Source organism: Daphnia magna, linkage group LG6, assembly GCF_020631705.1.
Source record: "Daphnia magna isolate NIES linkage group LG6, ASM2063170v1.1, whole genome shotgun sequence".
Lineage (NCBI taxonomy): Eukaryota > Metazoa > Arthropoda > Branchiopoda > Diplostraca > Daphniidae > Daphnia > Daphnia magna.
The window spans coordinates 6,936,622-6,955,779 of record NC_059187.1 but is presented as its reverse complement, the minus strand read 5'-3'; the positions used below and the strand labels follow the sequence as shown (position 1 = coordinate 6,955,779).

The 19,158-nt window shown below is 39.3% G+C and overlaps 3 protein-coding genes and 3 long non-coding RNA genes across 9 annotated transcripts; 2 read left to right on the top strand and 4 right to left on the bottom strand.

The window, feature by feature from the left end:
* Positions 1-679: 679 nt before the first annotated feature.
* On the bottom strand, positions 680-3,131 carry LOC116925119 (COP9 signalosome complex subunit 2). Its single transcript, XM_045175543.1, has 10 exons — positions 2,982-3,131; positions 2,859-2,923; positions 2,599-2,636; positions 2,329-2,529; positions 2,140-2,265; positions 1,908-2,075; positions 1,500-1,813; positions 1,244-1,434; positions 1,017-1,158; positions 680-935 (listed from the first exon to the last, which is right to left on the bottom strand). Exons 2-10 carry the CDS (start codon positions 2,872-2,874, stop codon positions 791-793), a joined length of 1,341 nt encoding a protein of 446 aa, XP_045031478.1. The 5' UTR covers positions 2,875-2,923; positions 2,982-3,131; the 3' UTR covers positions 680-790.
* Positions 3,132-3,204: 73 nt separating this feature from the next.
* LOC116925120 lies at positions 3,205-3,716 on the top strand. The gene is made up of 2 exons (XR_004395336.2): positions 3,205-3,343; positions 3,408-3,716. It is a non-coding gene; the product is annotated as an uncharacterized LOC116925120 (long non-coding RNA).
* Positions 3,530-7,313, bottom strand: LOC116925118 (glycogen [starch] synthase). 2 transcript variants are annotated; one of them, XM_032931739.2, is made up of 13 exons: positions 7,154-7,313; positions 6,917-7,054; positions 6,488-6,672; positions 6,138-6,329; positions 5,860-6,072; positions 5,538-5,800; positions 5,282-5,402; positions 5,046-5,212; positions 4,787-4,979; positions 4,541-4,715; positions 4,269-4,480; positions 3,999-4,202; positions 3,530-3,926 (listed from the first exon to the last, which is right to left on the bottom strand). In XM_032931739.2, the coding sequence occupies exons 2-13, from the start codon at positions 7,047-7,049 to the stop codon at positions 3,888-3,890; spliced, it is 2,097 nt and encodes a 698-aa protein (XP_032787630.2). In that variant the 5' UTR covers positions 7,050-7,054; positions 7,154-7,313; the 3' UTR covers positions 3,530-3,887. The 2 variants fall into 2 exon arrangements, with proteins under 2 accessions (XP_032787630.2, XP_045031474.1); XM_045175539.1 differs by having other exon boundaries at positions 6,827-7,054; positions 7,154-7,304.
* A 1,477-nt stretch (positions 7,314-8,790) lies between these two features.
* Positions 8,791-10,913, bottom strand: LOC116924191 (transmembrane protein 185B). Of its 2 annotated transcripts, none has more exons than XM_032930689.2 (8): positions 10,525-10,913; positions 10,304-10,351; positions 10,135-10,240; positions 9,906-10,063; positions 9,787-9,843; positions 9,526-9,729; positions 9,334-9,457; positions 8,791-9,229 (listed from the first exon to the last, which is right to left on the bottom strand). In XM_032930689.2, the coding sequence occupies exons 2-8, from the start codon at positions 10,313-10,315 to the stop codon at positions 8,979-8,981; spliced, it is 912 nt and encodes a 303-aa protein (XP_032786580.1). In that variant the 5' UTR covers positions 10,316-10,351; positions 10,525-10,913; the 3' UTR covers positions 8,791-8,978. The 2 variants fall into 2 exon arrangements, with proteins under 2 accessions (XP_032786580.1, XP_032786579.1); XM_032930688.2 differs by having other exon boundaries at positions 10,304-10,424; positions 10,525-10,912.
* A 410-nt stretch (positions 10,914-11,323) lies between these two features.
* LOC123473912 lies at positions 11,324-11,941 on the top strand. The gene is made up of 2 exons (XR_006648367.1): positions 11,324-11,410; positions 11,633-11,941. It is a non-coding gene; the product is annotated as an uncharacterized LOC123473912 (long non-coding RNA).
* On the bottom strand, positions 11,891-12,851 carry LOC116925117. Of its 2 annotated transcripts, XR_006648364.1 has the most exons (4): positions 12,626-12,851; positions 12,471-12,560; positions 12,115-12,312; positions 11,891-12,053 (listed from the first exon to the last, which is right to left on the bottom strand). It is a non-coding gene; the product is annotated as an uncharacterized LOC116925117 (long non-coding RNA). The 2 variants fall into 2 exon arrangements; XR_006648363.1 differs by having other exon boundaries at positions 12,471-12,843.
* Positions 12,852-19,158: the final 6,307 nt, after the last annotated feature.

The window sequence follows — 19,158 nt, the reverse complement described above, 5'->3', positions numbered from 1 at the left end:
GCGGTGATTGTAGTACCAACTGTTTGAGACATGGCACTGATTTTAGCTGAATAGACAGCCTTGGCTTTAAAATGTAGTCTGAACTGACCTTAAACTTTTTCTACGTTTCTGTTGGCGTTGAGCCTGCTCAGCGTCAACTGATAGTTTCCCTTCAGACGTGCAGACCAAATTGTCAACTGTGCTTCAGCGCGCATTGCTTTTCCTCAAGCCACGGTGTCTTGCGTCAATTCACTGACCACATTTTATTTCTAACTGGAATTAAAAACCAAACCAAACACTAACTAATGCTATTTTGGGATGTTTCTACATTTTTGCTCTTCATCGCGAGTTCCTCAACAAGAACAATGTTACCTTCATCGGCAAGCCCACAAGCCCGGTCTAACCTTTTGTCGAGATGCTGATGCCTCTTTACTTATAAAGATGGCTAGTCTCGCAGTCGAGTTCAAGACATTCACGGATTTAGCCATTCCTACTATTTCCTTTTCGGCTCCACCTTGAAAATAAAAATGTTTTACACTTCCATTTCGCTAAAATGGAAAATTTAAAACTATAGCAGATAACGCAAAGCTCAAAAAGTGATACCAGAGAATGCTAAACCAAAAATTGGTCTCCATAGCAAATAATGCCAACTTGAGTTACTAGCGGAGTATTATCAAAAATTTTAATTTTTCCTACTGAATTGAATGGGCCAAGAAAAATGATTTATTATCGCCATATTCTGTATTTCTATTACAAAAAGAAACTTTTCATCAGCAAAGCAGGGAATACCATAAACTCATCACAAGTAACATTAGGCCATCTTGTTTGCGATGGCCAAATGAAGAGAAGACAACTGATAAGTCCAATTATCAAGAGCGTTGTAACGGGCTGTTCCTTGTCGTTGCTGATTCAACTCAAGAACTTGGTTAACTTGATCAATACGCCCTTTGATCGTGCTAAGAAGAGTGACAAGAATAAAAAATTCACTTGAATATAAGTAACATCTTGAATCTGAAATGAGCAAATACGAAACTTACTTGTCGAGAATGCAAGCGACTAACAAGCTCTCTACTTCATTAACATCGACATTTAGCTCTTTTGAGATAGAGGGGATATGAATCCGTGTATAGGGACGAATGAGTTTGATGAGAACTTGTGTGCGAATATTACGCAGCAAATCTTTAAAATAAATCCCAAAAAATTGTGAAATAGAAAGTAAAGTACTATTTCGATTATGTTAAATCTTCAAAAAAGGGTAGCTCACCTTCAATATGTTCGCGAATGAAAGGATCATCCATTATATTCCGATGATTTTGACGAAGGATTTTCTCAAACTCTGAAATATCATTGTTTTGATAGGCTGAAACTAAATTGGTCATGGCTAAAATTTCGGGGTCGTTCTTGTAAGGCTTAGCTTCTTGCGAGTCGAAAGGATTAATGCCCGATTTCATTAACCTACGTTAATAGCAACAAACTCTAATTTAGTTTTCCGTAAACATTCATAGGGGAATAAAACTTACATGTTGGCTAGAACTAAATATTTTAAACAAGTAGTTCTTCTTGGGCTTCCTGATTCGTCGTAGTTTTTGAAAGCTTCAAAAAAGTCTGTATGAGCTTTCTCAAATTCACCTTCACGAAGATGCATTTTGCCACCGCACTCCCGAATAACTCCCATAATCAATGGATGTGGTATAGCTGACTTGATATGGAGAGATTGCTCATACAATGCTTTTAGTTTCTTGTTGTTTTTCTGCGCTGTATACATTTGAATCTCTAAAGCATATATCTCAAGAAGCTGAGTTCCCTTCTTCAAATCATCTTCACCTTCGTCTGTCTGCAAAATTAATTCATGTAGTACGTAAGGTAACTTAACGTTTGAAATATTGACGATTTAGGCACGAAGGAATCTGAATTTTCAAAAATTTTACCTGACAAGACTGATGCAATTGTTTGAGAATTTTCGCCAATTTGTTGTAATCTCCTCTATCGAAGTAAAGTTTTCCGAGTTTTGAATTTGTCTTGAACCAAAGTCGATCGTTTTTTGCGTCTTTTAGAGCATCTAATGTTGTCTCATAGAAATCCTGAAGAAGCTCCATCTTTCAAAAATCAGTAAAATTTAATGTTTTAAAAATAAGAATATGAAAAATGCCCATCTTTTACTTGTTTTGATGTAGATATGTAGTCCAAGATAGAGTTGATTGATTTCTCACTGTGGTTCCTCGTTACTGCACTCTTTATGTATGTCAAAAGTTGTTTGTACCGTGTCATCATTTCTGGATAGTTATTCTACAGCAACAAAATGTTGAACAAGTTCAATTGCATTTTAGATTATATGTGGTAACAACTTACCAAGGTAAAAAGAATTTTGATCATTTGTTTAAGGGCTTTGAAACCCCACTCTCCTTTTTCTCCACCCTGCATTTCCAAGTCCAAAACTTTTTGGAATGATGCAAGTGCAGCTTTTGGTTCATCTTCTTTCAATGCCTTGGAATTGTAGTACTGGTTTTCTAGATCAACATCTGGCTCAGAATTGCTATCTTCAGAGTATTCCTAAAATAATGCATAAGAAAATGCTCCGAGAAATACATAAAATATTGAAATATGTTACTTGAAACATACCAGGTCATAGTCCTCATCTTCAGCACACATAAAGTCATCTGTAAACTCAACAAAGATGTTTCTAAGTTATTTCAAGTATTAATAACATTAATACAGGTATATGAAAATGGCAACAACTTAGAACTGAAGAACATAAAATGTGACAAGAGCAAAGTTCTTTCCGATGTTCATAAGTGTATCTGGCTTAAACACTAGGGTACATAACAAATGTCATGTTCTCTTTGATGTATACAATGTTTATATTGAATTATAAGACTCACCTTCGACATCAGACATTACAGTAAAGGTCGTTTGTCTGTCTTCAGCACACAAGTCTTTATTCTTACTGTTAAAATGTTAATTTTAGTATTCGTGTAATTTGACGAAGAGTTATACAGAATTACAGATGCCGATGTTTGGTTCGGACTTCAGACTTCTCAGGCCAAATTCACCTTTTTTTTCGTCTGCTAGATTTTTACCGGCAACGCGGTTTTGATTTCTCGTATTTTGATTGGTTGTTTTCTGCAAATATGGCAGCTGACACCCAAAAACCTGCCCGTAAATTTGTATTTTTAGATGAGATAAAACAGTGATTTTGTCTCTTCAGATTTTCGGGGCCTTTGTTCTCATATCACAACTTTTTTCCCTCAACGAAGTTCACTTTTCAGAAATTGTGAACTGTAGTTCATCAAAACATGGCCTCTGTATCTCAATCTTTACTATGGCCTCTGTATCTCAATCTTTACTATACTATGTACTACTGAAGGTAAGGGATACTTCATTTATGCTTCTCTGGGTTTAACAGTGAAGCTTCTAATCACACGATACAGAATACAGAATGCGAGCCGAGCAGACGAAATAAACTGCGGTACTTGGAAGTTGGAACCTGGTTGGAAAGACGAACCAACAACCAAATACATGTAAAAGTTTTGGCTTGCATAGAATCCGACAGTTCAACAGGAAATTATGTATTTGTAACAGAACTGGAACTACATCTAGATATACGCCTAATTAATCGAGACTATTTAGATTAATGGTGCGCAGGCTGGCTCACCACAAGGCAAGATTGAGACTGAAAGCTTTTGAAACTGAAACACAACGCGTGTAAAACTAACAAATCACTTAAGAATAACAAGAAATATTAATAATCATGTATGCGCTGCTTTTATACTAGACCCTAAACCATGGCACATTAAGATTAATAATTTCACAGGTGTGACTGTACTTTTGAGTAACTTGACTACGCTCCGCTAAATCTAGCAGTCATTCCTTTTTTTCTTCACAACTACTGATTGTTCAGATCTTCAAGCTCATCGCTTCTCGTCTTCACCAACGCTTAATTCTCTAAGCTGTTAGATTGAAATGTAATTAGTCACAGAATGGGAAAACAATTTTTTTTTCCTTTACTGTCAACAATTTACCTCGCGCTCATCATCGACTTCGTCGTCTTCATCGGACTGATCTGATGGGATTGGAGTAGTTGCGCGGGAAGATGTCGGAGAGGGAGGCTCCGAAATGGGTCGTGGATACGACAGTCTGCCGACCCCACTGCGATTGTCTTCTTCGTCTACATCGAATTCGGGGAAAACGGCATGTAAAGCCATTTGACGAGCTTTGCGATAATACTGAAGGAAAGCGAGTCACCGTTATCTCGATAATTCCTGTCCACAAAATAGAAAAAACGAACTTACGACAGACAGGTTTCGCCAGTCAAGGAGATCAGACAACCGTTCGGTACGGTTGCGCTGAATGATACGTTGTCGCCGATTAAGCCGCGTAAAATCGAACATATACTGGGCAAGTTGGTTAAGAGAATCATCAAGAGAAATAAAGCGACGATCTACGACGTAAATTCCGTAACTCATCGGATCGGCAATATGGTCACCCATAAAACATCCAAAACCTAAAGCCAAATATCTAATCGTAACATAAACAAAAGAGCGGCGATAGTTTGCTGCGGTACCTGATAAGTTAGTTGAAATTGACGGAATTCCCATCACAGTACATTCTGCAGGAGTGTATCCCCAGGGTTCATAGTAACTAGGGAAAACCCCCAAATGACATCCCCTGACAAAATCCTCATAGTCGAGACCGAATAAAGGATTGGTTGATGATAAGAACTCTGGATGAAATATCACCTAAGATTTTGGTGCTTTGTTATTGGACTGTACTGAAACACCGTATCAGTCACCGGGCCTTCAATACATACTTTCACGCGATCACTTTTCTCGTTGAAAAGCCTGCAGCGACGGAAACTATTTAGAACTGGATCGGTGGCATCATCGACAACATTGTGGGTTGTGATTGGAGGTAGTGTGTCCCTTTGAGTCGCATAGATGCAACGCTTCAACCTCACAGTGTCTTCTTTCTGGAGCATTTCGTCGGCGTCTGGAAGTCGACCGCTAAGATGAAAAAACAATGACAATGAAGTAGTTTTGATTTTCTCTATCTGCAAGGGTTCCACTCACCTCAAGCAAATATCATAAATTCGCTTGCCAATTTTCAGCTGGATATCATGGATAGTGTCTCTAAGACTTTTCACAACTGCCTGACCACGCAGCGTTTCAACGTTGAAATTGTGCGTTCGGGCAGGGAAAATTAGGAACGCTACCACTGTTTTATCCGAACCGCTGACCTTGTTTTGATAAGACAAAGCAGGTGAGAAGGAGCTAAGAAACAAAAACTATCGACGATGATGCCGTACTTTGAGCATGTGGTTTAAGCGGGCCAAGGCTTCAATGAAAACATCTGCTCCTTTGTTTCCGAATTCATAACGTCCGGCGATAAAAAAATACAGTGTGCGATCAACATCAAAATCTAGATGGCTTTAGATATACCACACGGTAATATCCACGGTGACGTCAATTACCACGCGCATAGGAACAAAAAGAAAGGTCGTGAATGATCAGAAGTTACCCAAAATAGACGCGGTGAACGTAAATCCATTGTGAAGTACTGACCCATAGAAATGACCGCGGACAAATTCGTTAATTTTTTCCTTGTAAATTGCATGGAGATTCTGAAATTCATGAAGAGCGGAAAATTTCTTGACGTTCAATCCGTTAGGAGTAATCACGTCAGGTTTTCTCTTTAATAGATGTTCTGCTTCTAATCCAGTGATCTCTGAAACAGTGGTAAAAGTGTGCGCTAAATGCGTTGCGGCGCGTTCCATACAATAGCGATGGTAAATCTGTCGTCTACCGGCTTCCTCATCAATATCGAACTATTTTAGATGTAGATTGTCAACTCAAACGTTCTTTTCCTTCGAAATAGTAATACAACCTTGTCAAGGTTGTTGTAAAAATCAATATTGCCGGCACACAGATAACGACCCAGTAATGTCGCGTGGGTGGTGAAAACAGTGGCAACTTGAATTCCCCATAGTCTCAACATAACAAGGCCGATACCAGCGAGCCATTCGTGGAAGTGCGCAACGATGCGCGGCGCCGGACCGGAATCAGACGTTTGATGTTCTTGCAAGGCTGCGTGGTTGAACTACAATTTTAGATAAAACAAACTTTGGTATCAGGCATATTTTTCACGGGAATGAAAAGCGTTACCTCTGCGATAAACTGGGCTGCCATGAATCCGAATATAACGGCGTCGTTCGACTCAGTATCATGATGTGGAATTCCAACACCACTTTTTTCAAACAACTCTTTCTTGTAGTTATCAAGATTCCAGGCAGCTGAACCAATATCAAACAACACTAACAATGGGTTTCCATCAACTAGCCAATTTCCAGTAACCACCTAAAAGTACATCATATTTCAAAAGACAAAAAAAATTAATTAGTGAACATAAACAATGTGTCCAAGATTTTAAGACAGCTTTTACGTCATACAATTGATCTACATTTTAAAACAGTGCAGAGTTACACAAATCAAAGTTAGTCTGAAATACAAATTACTTTAAATCCACGGTCTCGAAGGTTTTTGACAGCTATGGCCAAAGGCGTACCTTGAGGCAACTCAAAGGTTTCTACTTCTTGCTTGGCACAATGTTCTTTATAGGGGCCAAGAAGTATATAATGATCACCTAATTCTTCCACTGATGCACTTGCTTTGGATCGAATCACCGTGTATATTCCCCCAACTGTAAATAACAAAATAACTCATTTTCCCAATTAAGAATAAAACTTTATACACAAGAAATGCAGAGAGCTCCACTTTAAAAAGCTTCTGAAAAGCTTTACAATCATGGGGAGTACTGATCATACTTGAATATAGTAATTACAGAACATACTTACATTCTGGCTGTGCATACATGATAGAATTTATTAAGACATTACTATAAATTTGAGGGCATGACTGTTTTAGGATAGACAGACTAACCATACCTTTATTTGCAACTTCCCATGCTATTTCAAATGTCCATCTATTCTCAGCTGATGCAGACTCTCCAGAATGTAGGAACTGAAGGTCATGGGCACTGTCGACACGATAAAATCGACGAGCTGCCTTTACTGACATTATGCCTGTAAGCAAAGAATGACACGTAAAACCCGGAAACAAGCAAACCAAATGGGTGAATTCTTTGTCTTGCCCTCCTTTGCAAAATATTATTATTTCTATACCTCTTTTATCACTTCTTCGGTCTATAGATGATGGCTGCTGCAAAGGCGAAGCAAGAATAGCAGGTATTATCAGATGCCTCAAGGAAAGGGTAAAAATTGGCGTCAACCTATCTGGACCTTGACGGCAACCACTAACGACCTTCAAAATATTTCAAAGTGCCCCAACTCCTCTATGTCTCGTAAGCATTGAAACGCGAAAGTGCGGATGCGGAACGGGCAAACAACGGAGGTGCCATATTTAAAACACCTTATGCTAAAAATGTTAAATTGTTGTCAAACAACAAAACAAAACATCTTCGTAATTCAGTATAAAATAGCTTCAGTTATCTTGCAATTATCATGTAGGACAGTCTTCGGAATTCCATCTTAATCCATATCGTACTGCTACGTGAAATAGAATATAAGCTATTCAAAAATCTTTTATTATTAGTTCTAAACAGTTTGCCCGGTTTGGGTTAGCATGTACTGATGGGGATCTGAAATAGTTTGGAATGGTTAAGGCGTAGGAGGAAATATTGTCGAACTCCTTTAAGACATATTTTGTGAGAAAGAAATTAAGCATTTGACAACCGCTCTGAACGGCGCTTGCCAAAAAGCATCAGCCAACAGACTGCGCTCGTTTTATCCAGCCTTTTATTACAAAATAGTTCTCTAGCTCTATACATTATATCTATATTATTAATTTGGTGTCACAATATGCACTGTGCATGTACATGATACAGTTTATCTTATAGAAATTGTTGCGCAATAACAACCGTTTAACTTGAACCACCAGTTCAAGCATACATAAATCATTGTACAAAGATCAAATAATATTCCTTGTATGTACGGCCTGTGCTCATAAGCATATACCCGAAGATCCTTGAAGACATTCTGTGCAATCAGACAACAAGCCAACCATGCGTTTAACACGTCGAAAATAAAGGTATAAAAATGGCACAAATATAATATAACATAAGACATACCACTAAACTGGGACCAACGAAATATAAAACTCCGACTGCTGTATATAATCGCCTCTTTACAAGCCAGTTTTACCATGAGAAGGAGCCGTGAATTTTAATTTGCAGAACAACAAAGTAATACGAGAGTCACCATGTTGGCTTTCATTTGGGGGGGGGGGGGATTCTAGGGTATATCCTGCTGCTTTTTACTTACTAGTGATTCAGAAGTAAGCATATCACGTGTCTATTTGTTAAGCTTCATGCAGTTTCGGCATCCATGTGTGCCAACGCTTTTGTAGATGCAACAACTACTTTTAAAACTGGGGCTTCTGTGTTCAAATGCGATATGATAATAACAATACTTCCGAAGTATAGGTAATAACAACATTTGCCATTAATAAACACTACGTTACAGTTCGGATTTTCAGTAAAGGAGAAAAGTGCTAAATTTGACGGTATTCTCTTAATTTTCCTAGCACAACGACGAGTTTCTCTGCAAAAATAGCATTGAAAGAATGAATCATGCTCTCTCCATGTGAACGAAATTACTTTAAATTACGCAGCCTCTTATTTTGCTCTATTTTGTAATTTCATCTTGGTCAATATTTAGTGATGGGTAGCTGATTGTTCACCATCCATTCGCAGATGCAGGAACACAGAAGTAAATTTAATCGAACTAGATTAACTAGTAAATAATGGAAAACTTTAACAATTTCATATTTTGACATTCTCAGCAAATCAATCCGTAGTTTTACTTTACGATAAGAAAACGAATAAATATCAATGTAGGTTTTTTCAATACATGAGAATTTAATAACACAACTTACTATAAAAGGTTTAATCTCATGCAAAATGTGTTTGCCACGCAAACGCAAAACAGCTTAATCAGGTAAATCAATTATTAGAACAGGCACAACGGTCCGCGAATCAATATTTATATTTTTAACCTTTGGTCTAAAGAAATTGGGTGAATAGCGGTTAGGTGACATAACGGTGACCTCCGGGGTATCATTGGATTCGAACGATCTCTGCTCGGATGACTGACGATGGTAAGAAACGTTTCCATACTCTCGTAAGAAAGGGAAGAAATCCAATAAGAATACACAAAAATCTTTTTGCATTCCACACCACCCTGAATGATAGTAAAAGATGTCTTTCAAAATGTAATAGAATGCCATACAAAAAGTCATCAATTAATTTGTAGCAAAGACGAAGGGCATAGGAAGCCATACTTACAGAGATTCCCTCCTTTTCCAGTGAAAGAACGCAAAACAAGGGATGTCAAAGCGATTAGAAGTGGTATGTTGACAACAGAATATGACAGCTGAAGGTCTCCATTCAGTTTTTTAGTGAGTAAAATCTGAAAAGGCAATTAAATAGTAAAAGATAATCCTAAAAGCACGGAAGTTTTAACGAAAACCACTTTACCACTGAAATGAGGCTAGGGATTACCAACAACACGTAACCTGATGCGGCATGAGTGGAAGCTCGTCTCTGATCACTGGTGATGTTAACTGATCGCGAAAACAAAGCTGCCAAGAGTATGGAATAGGAGACACCAATAATTGCAGCTCCGTATATAATCCAGATAGGTATAAAAACCAACTCCCATTTCCACGTGATAACTCCATCCTAACAACAATCTCTAACTTCGGTTTTGTAACATTACATTGCACAAACAGGATTTACCAATTTGAGTGGAATGAAAATCAACTGTAGCAAATTCACAGCAAGAAAAAGTTCCACCTCCAACAAAAGTCTCCCTAAGATACTGCTGTTCTATAAATTTTTTATGATAGTTACCATACCTCAAATGGACGCTCATGCTTTAGAGCCCAAATTGAGACTGCAATACAAATTATTGACAGGAATAATACTGGAAGAAAAACCAAAACCCAGATGTGTCTTGAACTCTGAAGTTTGTCACATGCTAGAACTTCAAAGAAGATTAGGAGGAGATGAAGGCCTAAATTATGAAATTAAATTTGTAAACTTGATTTGAAATTGTCTCAAAATTGATAATAGTACTTTATTTACTTGAAGAAACCAGCATGGACTTAAAATGAATGTAAGATTCAGGGTCAATCCGGCTGGCAGGATATTTCCACCAGGCAATGGAACCAACCCCAGCACCAATAAGTACCTACAGCATAAAAAGATACAAATTATAATTTGTAACAATATACAGAGACCATAGTTTTCTCACCATTCCATGCATGATCCACAGGGGTGAAAAGACAGCCCAATAATTTATCTTGGTAACACCATCAAAACGCAGTGAAAGTAAGGCAACAAATATTAGAAGACTAAGATAAACTAAAAATTTTCTGTAAGAAAGGAAGGAGTAATAAGAAATATCAATACATTTGAGCACTACGGATAAAGACGATTATTAGACTTGATCATAATTTTTTCTTTTCATCATACCCCGGATTAAAATCCTGCAGCAGGTGAATGAGGTTGGCCATTATAGTTATTAATCACCATGGCGCTCTTTCCATGAGATATAATATCAAAAGCAATCGAAAAGAGCACTTTCTTGGGGTTTTTAACAAAAATATGAAATAACAAATTAAAGTCTGCTACAAACAATATCCAGTTGCCATGACATTCCAAGGCCTACTTAATGGTTAAGGCCTGTAAACTTGAATGGGATAGGGACTTTTGGGCTAGTTGCCCAAAGGACTCCAGGTTTTCCAACACTTGGACATCTGGCACTCGACACTTGGACGACCGGTTCGCGACAGGAGGACATCTGTCTAGCGACGTTAGGACTACTGGTTCTCGACGTTTGGGCGCGACAATGAAATCAGATACTTAGTCTGATTTCATTGTCGCGCCATGTTAACTCCCCCTCTCGGATTTTTTCCCAAAAGTTGTTGCCAATTTCGCGTATCGATTGTGAGAAAATGAGGCAAGATATCGATTTAAGCTTCCCATAACCGTAACGCCACCTATGAATTGAGTTTTAAGGGTTGTTATTGTTATAACAACCCATATGTTTGTACATACTTTTTTTCACACTAATTAATTAAGCCACTTTTTGTTTACTTTCTGAAGTACAGACGACGAAAATGAGCGAAAACATAGCGAAAACGTAATACATCACAAGTTCACAACACAGCCGCCGTGGCGCTTTCGTTATGGGACAGAAAGACTTTCAGGCCAAAAAGGCAATGGGAGGGCCCGCCATAAGCGTGGCTACACCAGTATTCTATTACTCTGATGAAATGTTGCTGAACCCAGCAAGTCCTTTACGAGATTACGACAAGTGAACTCCCGGGCCAGCGACGTTTGGACTCTTTTTCTTTCGGTAAGTATTTTAAATTCGATTGGTCTTCATATTTCATTGTAATTATTGTCTAGCTTATATTTATCTTATATTTATAGCTTGGATTTATCGGCTAGATTATAGATTCTCTTATTACTGTAATGTAAAAAAATTGAATACAATTACGTGAGTTTAGAGCCACTTGCAATAATTGTGTCATTGTTTTATTTACTTTTTGGACATGTCCTTTAACGAAAACCAAAGTGCTGTTTACGAATTAGTCCAGAATTTTGTGAAATCGCAAGAATGTCTGGCCAGCGAAGGCCTGGAGTTCGTGGACGGCAAGCAGTTGTTTAAGGGGCTTCCTTGCCTGTGTTATTTTTTAAGCCTTGTGTTATTTTTTAAGTTATTATTTTTTTTTATTTTTCCTTATGTCCTGCCGAAGTGTAACCAAGCACTGTTTAAATTTACGTTTGATCGTGATTGCCATATGTGAATCTACCCAGAAAAATTGTCCAACCGTGAACGAAGAATTTTGTATTTATGTTGTTTAATACATTAAAATTTGAACTACAAACTGTTTGTGTACAGTGTGTCTGACTGCCTGTGCTGCTGTGGACCTGCAACTGTGGGTACAAATGGATTTTGGTTGCAGAAAACTTCTTTCATTTTGGCTTTTGTAGGTCTGCATAAATGAATTTTAGGAATATGCTTAATCTTATTCATAAAAGATAACCTCTTCTCACCTGTGACATTCTGCTTTGGCTTTGCGGTGAACTGTAGCATTACGTGCATATCGCCACTCACGTGTATAGTACAATTTGGTGTAGAATACAAGAAGGGAAAGAAGTCTGACTGGAACAAACATGGTTACCCATGTTCGTTCCAAACATGGTTACCCATGTTCGTTCCATTTCAGAATGGAAGAAGGGAAAGAAGTCTGACTGGAACAAACATGGTTACCCATGTTCGTTCCATTTCAGAGTAAAATATTTACATAATTGTAATTAAATTTTTCTTCTATAATAAAAATAAATAAGTTATTCAGCCGATAAATGTAAGCACAAATATCTATACAATAATTATAGTCAATGAAAAATACCTATGTTCTTAACGATCCTTTAGCTGCAACAAATAAGCAAATCCGTGCGTCACTGGATTGGGAGTCCTTTTGTCGCTGGATGAGGAGTTCCTATGTCGTAAAGAACACTCGAAAAAAAAGAAAACAAAAACAAAAAGATTCCAAACGTCTATTACCCGGGAGTTCGAACGTCGATTGCCTGGGAGTCCACTCGTCGTTTAACTGGAAGTCTTTTCGTCGCTGAGTACTGGTCGAGTATTCTGCTAATTGGGTTCAGCAACATTTTGTTGTTGTGTCCAAATGTCGGGAACCACTAGTCCTGAAGTCGATGGGAAGATGTCCTGGCGTCGTGTGCCAGATGTCCAAGTGTCGGAAACCTGCAACCAAAAGTCGTTTACCCTGGAGTCCTTTTGGTAACTCGCCCAAAAGAGTGCAAGCCGAAAGCGCCACAGCGGCTGTGTTGTGAACTTGTGATGTATTACGTTTTCGCTATGTTTTCGCTCATTTTCGTCGTCTGTACTTCAGAAAGTAAACAAAAATTGGCTTAATTAATTAGTGTGAAAAAAGTAAAAGTTTACGATTTTAAATAACAACCCTTAAAACTCAATTCATAGGTGGCAGTTACGGTTATGGGACACTTAAATCGATATCTTGCCTCATTTTCTCACAATCGATACGCGAAATTGGCAACAACTTTTGGGAAAAAATCCGAGAGGGGGAGTTAACATGGCCGTGGCTACACCAGTATTCTATTACTCTGGCGTTACCATGAAGTACGTTCCTGCACAAAAAGGTGAACACCGATTTATTTTGAAAAAGCCATCTGTGGGTCGAAAAAATTAATAGTTCACCTTTTTAAGGAGAGGTAGGGTGGTTTTGGCGTAAAATCATTAGAAGGGGGGTTGGGTAATATCAGTCCTGACACCTTTTTTTTTTGCCCTAGGTATTAAATGTCTGGAAAAAGTGTAGAATGTTTATCTTTAGAGTTCCCTACCCCTCCCCCCCCTCCCCGGCTAAGTAGAACAATTTTTGCAATACAAAATAGAGTCTTTCCATTACTCGTTATTCTCATTATCGGGTCTGGTAATCGGGTAGAATATAGAAACACCAAATTATTTTTATCAGTATGCTAGCTATCTGTTAGTAAATTGTTAGTGGCTTATTGGATACGTTTCCTTCGGCGACGCGGGAGTTTCGATTTTGTTTTCCACTTTCCATGTTCCTATCTTTTCGAAAAATAACTTCACTTTTTTGAAAGCCCCAAATTTTCCACAAGCATCAATTTTGACTCCCATTTTCGGGCATTTTCCGTTATGCCACAATAATTTTAATCACTGATTATTGTTCGTTACTCATCTGGCTATCTATTCATGTGTTTATTTTTATTCCGTATGCATTTTTACTTACCTTTACGGCCATTTTTTCTGAACCACCGCGGCTTCGCCGCGGGTTTACCATTAGAGCCTATGTGTTTCTTTTAATCACCTTTTAAGGTATTTCTAATCGATTCACGCCATTTCTTTTGCTCATTTTGGTTTCAGCACCTTCTTAGCATCACTTTTATTGCCTGTTTTTTTAACAATCCTTCATTTTGTGATTTTTAAGTCTAGAATTAGTGTTGCTACCCGGCCGATGCGCGTTTTTTCACGTTTTCACGTGTTTGACCGTCTTAAAATTATCACACGACGTTTTCAAGGGTCTTGCCTGACTCGCCATTCCATTCCGCACCATAGATTACCTTTGGTTTTGGAATATCTTGACTGGTTCGAAAACTAGCTCTGAAAATGTATGACCCCTTTTGGTTTTTTACAAAAATCGAGTGCCGGCTCTCAGAAAATTGCGGTTTTTTCCTATTCTGATTGATTTGCCTTAACTTAACTCGATTTTTTAACACGTTTTCATGTTACTCGTGCCAAGGGCCACATTCTGATTGGTCTCATCAAAAAACTCATGTTTATTGATCTCGATCTTTTCGATTTCTTCTACTGTTTTTTGCCTAGTGAATTTACCGCCTTTTTTGTGTACCCTTCCTTTAATGTCTTTAATTGCTTTTTTAAGGCTATCTCTTGTCATCTTTGTGTGAACTTGTGCATATTCTTTTGATTGCCAGTATTTTGGCTTCCATTTTTTTGTGCCTTTCTTTTTTGTTTTCTTTCACACTGATTTCGCAAGTGTTGCAGCTGGCCCAAGTTCAATGAACCTTGCGTTCAACCTTGGACCCTCAACGAATTGGAGCTTGGACTTCCCACGGTACGAAGTCTGAAAAACGTGCACTTCGGCAGCCATCTTTTCCAATAAGCGCACGAGATTCGCCACACCCACTGGATGCTGTAGCCCAGCCTACTTTTTTCCGGCTATTTAATGCTCGAAATTTTGTATGTTTGAGTTCTTTCTGTTTCGACTTTTATCCCAACTTGAGGCTTTGTAGCCGTCGCGATTGGGTGTTTTAAATAAAAGTTTTTTTACAAAATTCAGAAAGCATCCAGTGTTTTGTTTTATTTTATTTTACATCCTTTTTTGTTGTGTAGGGCATTTGGAAAAGCCCTGTTCTACTGCGTTACACTTTTTTGGTGTCTCTGTGTCAGTGTTTGAGTGCTTTTCCTCTATTGACTTTTGGCTTTTTCATTGGATGAATTTCCATTTGATGACGACCATTTTGAACCTGGTTACATTACTCTTCAAAATGGTCGCCCAGTCATCTGGAAATAATTCCGCCACTGAACCCATTATGTCTTTTTCTTCCCACCCTCCCGTCCCTATGACCGCCCTGGTCTTTCTCAACAATATTCTGGCTTCGACCGAAGTTTTTTCAAACCCGAAAAATTTGATAGACATTTTACCATCGCCTATCACTTTGAGTACGGCCATTGATCCTAGAGTTAATCAACTTGCCCGCATTATTGCTGACTACTCCGCCATTCTACAAGCGCGGCAGCATCACGCGGTTTTACTAGCTGATGATAGGCCATTTTTGGCCCCTCTTCCACAAATCATTCGGTTTCCAGCTGTCCACCGAACAGTTTCCGAAAATTTTATTTCCAAACTGAATGCTACAATGAGTGCTTGTGCCCGCGCACTAAGTACCCATCTCATTGAGGCTAAAGAACTCGCCCTTGGAAAAATAATTTTTACCCAAATTGAAGACATCTTGGCTGTTTGGACGCCAAGTCAAGATCAAATTCAGGCCATCATCGAGTACAAGAATATTCGCCTTAGGTGTCTAACCGTCCACAAACAAGACGGCTCTCTACTCGATTTTTACCAACCTTTGGGTTCACGGAACTGTTCACCGCCCCGACCTGCTCAACCCGTTACACCAATTTTTGTCAACGGAGCATCTCAAGCGAAAACTATGGACACACCGGTTTTGAACAAACGTCCGACTAGAAAATCGTCGCGGAAAAAAACTGTTCCACCCCAACCCGTTAACAAGCACCCCGTCACCGGAACGCGACCCGGTTCAAGACCTATGAACCAACCTTCAACGGGAACCAGTTTGGATCGACTTTTTCCAAAAAACGAGGCTCGTCGACATCATCACCGACTTTTTCATCACTACCCACACCCCATGAAAACTCATTCACATGGGTTGAAAGAAGAATTTTTCTCCGACGGCGACGGAAAATTTTTTCACAACAGACACTTTTAAACGAAATCTTACTGAATGACGCCCAAGCTGAACTTAGTGTTTCCATTAAGCAAGGCTTTCTTTTGGGCCTCTCGTTTATTCCCTGGTACCCTTTTGACCAAGATAAACTCAATATGGATCTTCTAAATTTTAAGCGTCTGATCAACCTGAGGCTTTTTTGGCAAATTAAAAATACGGTAAAAGCTCCCAGAAGTGCCGTTTCTGATTACCTAAAATCGTCTTGGACACCTGATGGCCCCCTAACAGCTGATACTCCAATCTGGAAGGATTATTTTGAACGGTGCAAATTTGTTTCACGCCGTTTCAATAATGTTTTACCAAATCTTTTACAAGATTGGAAGCTGTTCACTCGTGACCCTCGTTGGTTTGTCCTTAAAGCCGACAAGGGTGGGAAAACCGTCATTTGGAGCCGAAAAAACTATAGTTCCGAAGCCCTCCGCTAACTCGAAGATGTCGCCACTTATCTCCCGCTTTCGCGAACCGCTGCTGAAGACAAGATGGCGGACTTAAAGAAAACCAAACTCCACTTGATCCAATGTCTACTCAAGTCCACTTGTATTACTGCCAGCGAATATTCTCGTCTTCGTAATGAAGAATCAAAAATTCCCTGTATCTATTTCCTACCTAAAATCCATAAAGAAAAAAGGTTGGATACGGGAACTTTTCCTGGTCGTCCTATTATGGCTGCCATTGGCTCGCTCTTTAAGTCTCTCGATATTTATCTGGCAACCCTTACTTCTCCGTTGTTAACCAAGATTCCACATTCGTTAATGGACACAACCTCGCTCATCAATGATGTTAAAAAAATTAAAAAATTACCATCTGAAGGAATTCTTTTTTCGGCTGACGTCGAAAGCTTGTATCCCTCGATACCGTGGAACGAAGGTGTGGCGGCCAGCCGAAAATTTTACGAAAAAAATTTTCTAATTCTATGGCATTGGTGCCTTGAGAAAAAATGGCTTCCTCCCCCTCCTCCTCCCTTATTTGAGTTGATCCTCAAAACGATTTTGGAAAACAATATTTTCCACTTTCAGGAAAATTGTGGTTCCACCAACTTAAGGGTACGGCTATGGGGTGCAGTATGTCGGTATACTTTGCTAATAGCACTATGTATTACCGGACTGCGTGCATGTTACCCCTTCTGTCGCCCCAGGTCTTCTTTACCTGGGGCGCTATATTGATGATTTGATTGGTATATGGGTAGGACCTCCCGAGGCCATCACCGAAATTTTTCGGCTGATAGTTGATGATGATATCCGTCTGACTTTCGTCATCGGCGGTAAATCTATCGAAGCGCTCGACCTTACCCTCTCCATTGATCCGGATGGTTCCATCTCATCAAAACTATACAAAAAACCTATGGAAGGTACCCAATTTGTTCATTGGGACTCTTATCATACGCTAGCATCGAGAAAAGCAATTCCCTATTCCCAACTTATTCGGTTGAAAAGAAATTGTACCTTTTATGAAGATTTCCGACGCGAAGCAATCGTCCTTTTAAAACGTTTCCGCTACCGGGGTTTCCCTTTTTCGGTTTTACAATCAGCCGCAAAAAAGGTCCTTCAGGTTTCAAGACTTCATCTCCTCCAAAAGTCTTTACCGAAAAATAGTGAACACAGAATGATCATAGTTGTTGATTTTGATAAAAATTCTTATCGTCAACTTAAATTAGAGATTGATCGATTTTATAAAAAATTATTATCGTCTCCGATCATTAAGGAAAGGGAAGTTTTGTATGGTTGTCCAATCCCGCCTGCGCCGCCGCTAATTGCTTATCGCGCAGGCCCATCGCTGGGTTCAAAAATTGGACCTACGTACAAATTGGAACAACCCGTTTCCTCTTCCCCTTTTTGAATTTTTGGCATTCCAATTCATATTTCCCCTAACGTTCAGCTCGGGACACGGCTGACCATACCTGGAAGTAGATGATAGACGTCAGGGTAGCGTTGTTTTCAACGTTGAAATAAACCCATTATCTGCGGCCCCCGGCAGGTTGATGATCTGAAACAGCTTATACTGTTGAGCATGATCGAAGATAGGGACCTGAATGAAGATCCTGAAATGATGTTCCAATGCTGCCACCGTGACTGTGGATTCACGATAAGCCACCCAAAGCTCATCGCTGGAAATTGACCATCGTCTAGGTAATTGTCGGTTGACATTTTTAATCACTGCGTTAAATCGTGCTGGGGAAACAATTTGAGGGCTAAATGCCCGTTTGCTAATAGACTGAATCCTATGTTGAGGCTATCGGCAAGTTGGTGTAGCCATTGCAGGATTTGATTCAGCGCCTCAAATGTGTCGTCCAACTGGAAGAAATACTCGAAATGGTCTAAGTCAAGCTCTTCTAGCTTTGTATTCCACTCTAATAATTGTGCGGTCACGCTTTGCAGGGACGCAAACTGTCCTCGGAGCTCTCTAATCAACTGAGAGTTGTCTCTGGATTCCCACAACGATTCGTTCAGAACGGTAGCTTGCTTGTCCATAATGTGTATCATTTCCTTTTGATTCAGTTTAACCTGTTCCACCTGACTGTTTAATTCTTCTAGGTCCTGCTGTGTTGAAACGCCAAAAAGCCATTTGAGAGCTGATCCACCTCCATCGATGAGACTACGTCGGTTTCTTGGGTTGGTGTTTAAGGCTTCTTTCACGGTCGTGAATTGCTCGGTCACGCTCTCCAGTTCCTTCAAGAAACCTCGTAATTTGCTGAAAATTCTTTTGGCTGCTTTTTTTTTGGGGTTGAGACCCTTGCTGTTTCCACTTGTCTGCCACTGCTTGCTGTTGGAGAATTTTCTGTTGCAAGTAAGCTATTGCTGCTCCAGCCGGCCCTAAATCGAGGTCAGTTACGATTGTCCATGCTGATTCACTGAAGTTGACTTTATTTGCTGTTGAATGGCCTACCGCTGGAGATGGAAAATTTTCCACCGCCTCTAGTTTTTCAGGATCCGGACCAACACCTTCCTTGGTAACGACGTGACCCAATACTTTTAATGTATTCTTAACAAATGAGCACTTTGACCATTTTAGTTTCAGGTTGGCTTTTGCAAGGCAATCCAGCAC

What these genes read in the sequence shown, in the direction of transcription:
- LOC116925118 (XM_045175539.1), bottom strand. Translation starts at nt 7,049, where the DNA reads ATGTCAGTAAAGGCAGCTCGTCGATTTTATCGTGTCGACAGTGCCCAT. An exon ending in GTCCGCGGTCATTTCTATGG is followed by an intron (nt 5,403 to 5,537) that starts GTCAGTACTTCA and finishes GTATATCTAAAG; the next exon opens with CCATCTAGATTTTGATGTTG. An exon ending in GCTTAAACCACATGCTCAAA is followed by an intron (nt 5,213 to 5,281) that starts GTACGGCATCAT and finishes TATCAAAACAAG; the next exon opens with GTCAGCGGTTCGGATAAAAC.
- LOC116925119 (XM_045175543.1), bottom strand. An exon ending in AATTGCATCAGTCTTGTCAG is followed by an intron (nt 1,814 to 1,907) that starts GTAAAATTTTTG and finishes TTAATTTTGCAG; the next exon opens with ACAGACGAAGGTGAAGATGA. An exon ending in GTCGCTTGCATTCTCGACAA is followed by an intron (nt 936 to 1,016) that starts GTAAGTTTCGTA and finishes CACTCTTCTTAG; the next exon opens with CACGATCAAAGGGCGTATTG.
- LOC116924191 (XM_032930688.2), bottom strand. Translation starts at nt 10,565, where the DNA reads ATGGCCAACCTCATTCACCTGCTGCAGGATTTTAATCCGGG. An exon ending in CTGCAGGATTTTAATCCGGG is followed by an intron (nt 10,425 to 10,524) that starts GTATGATGAAAA and finishes CCTTTCTTACAG; the next exon opens with AAAATTTTTAGTTTATCTTA. An exon ending in GTCCATGCTGGTTTCTTCAA is followed by an intron (nt 10,064 to 10,134) that starts GTAAATAAAGTA and finishes TTCATAATTTAG; the next exon opens with GCCTTCATCTCCTCCTAATC.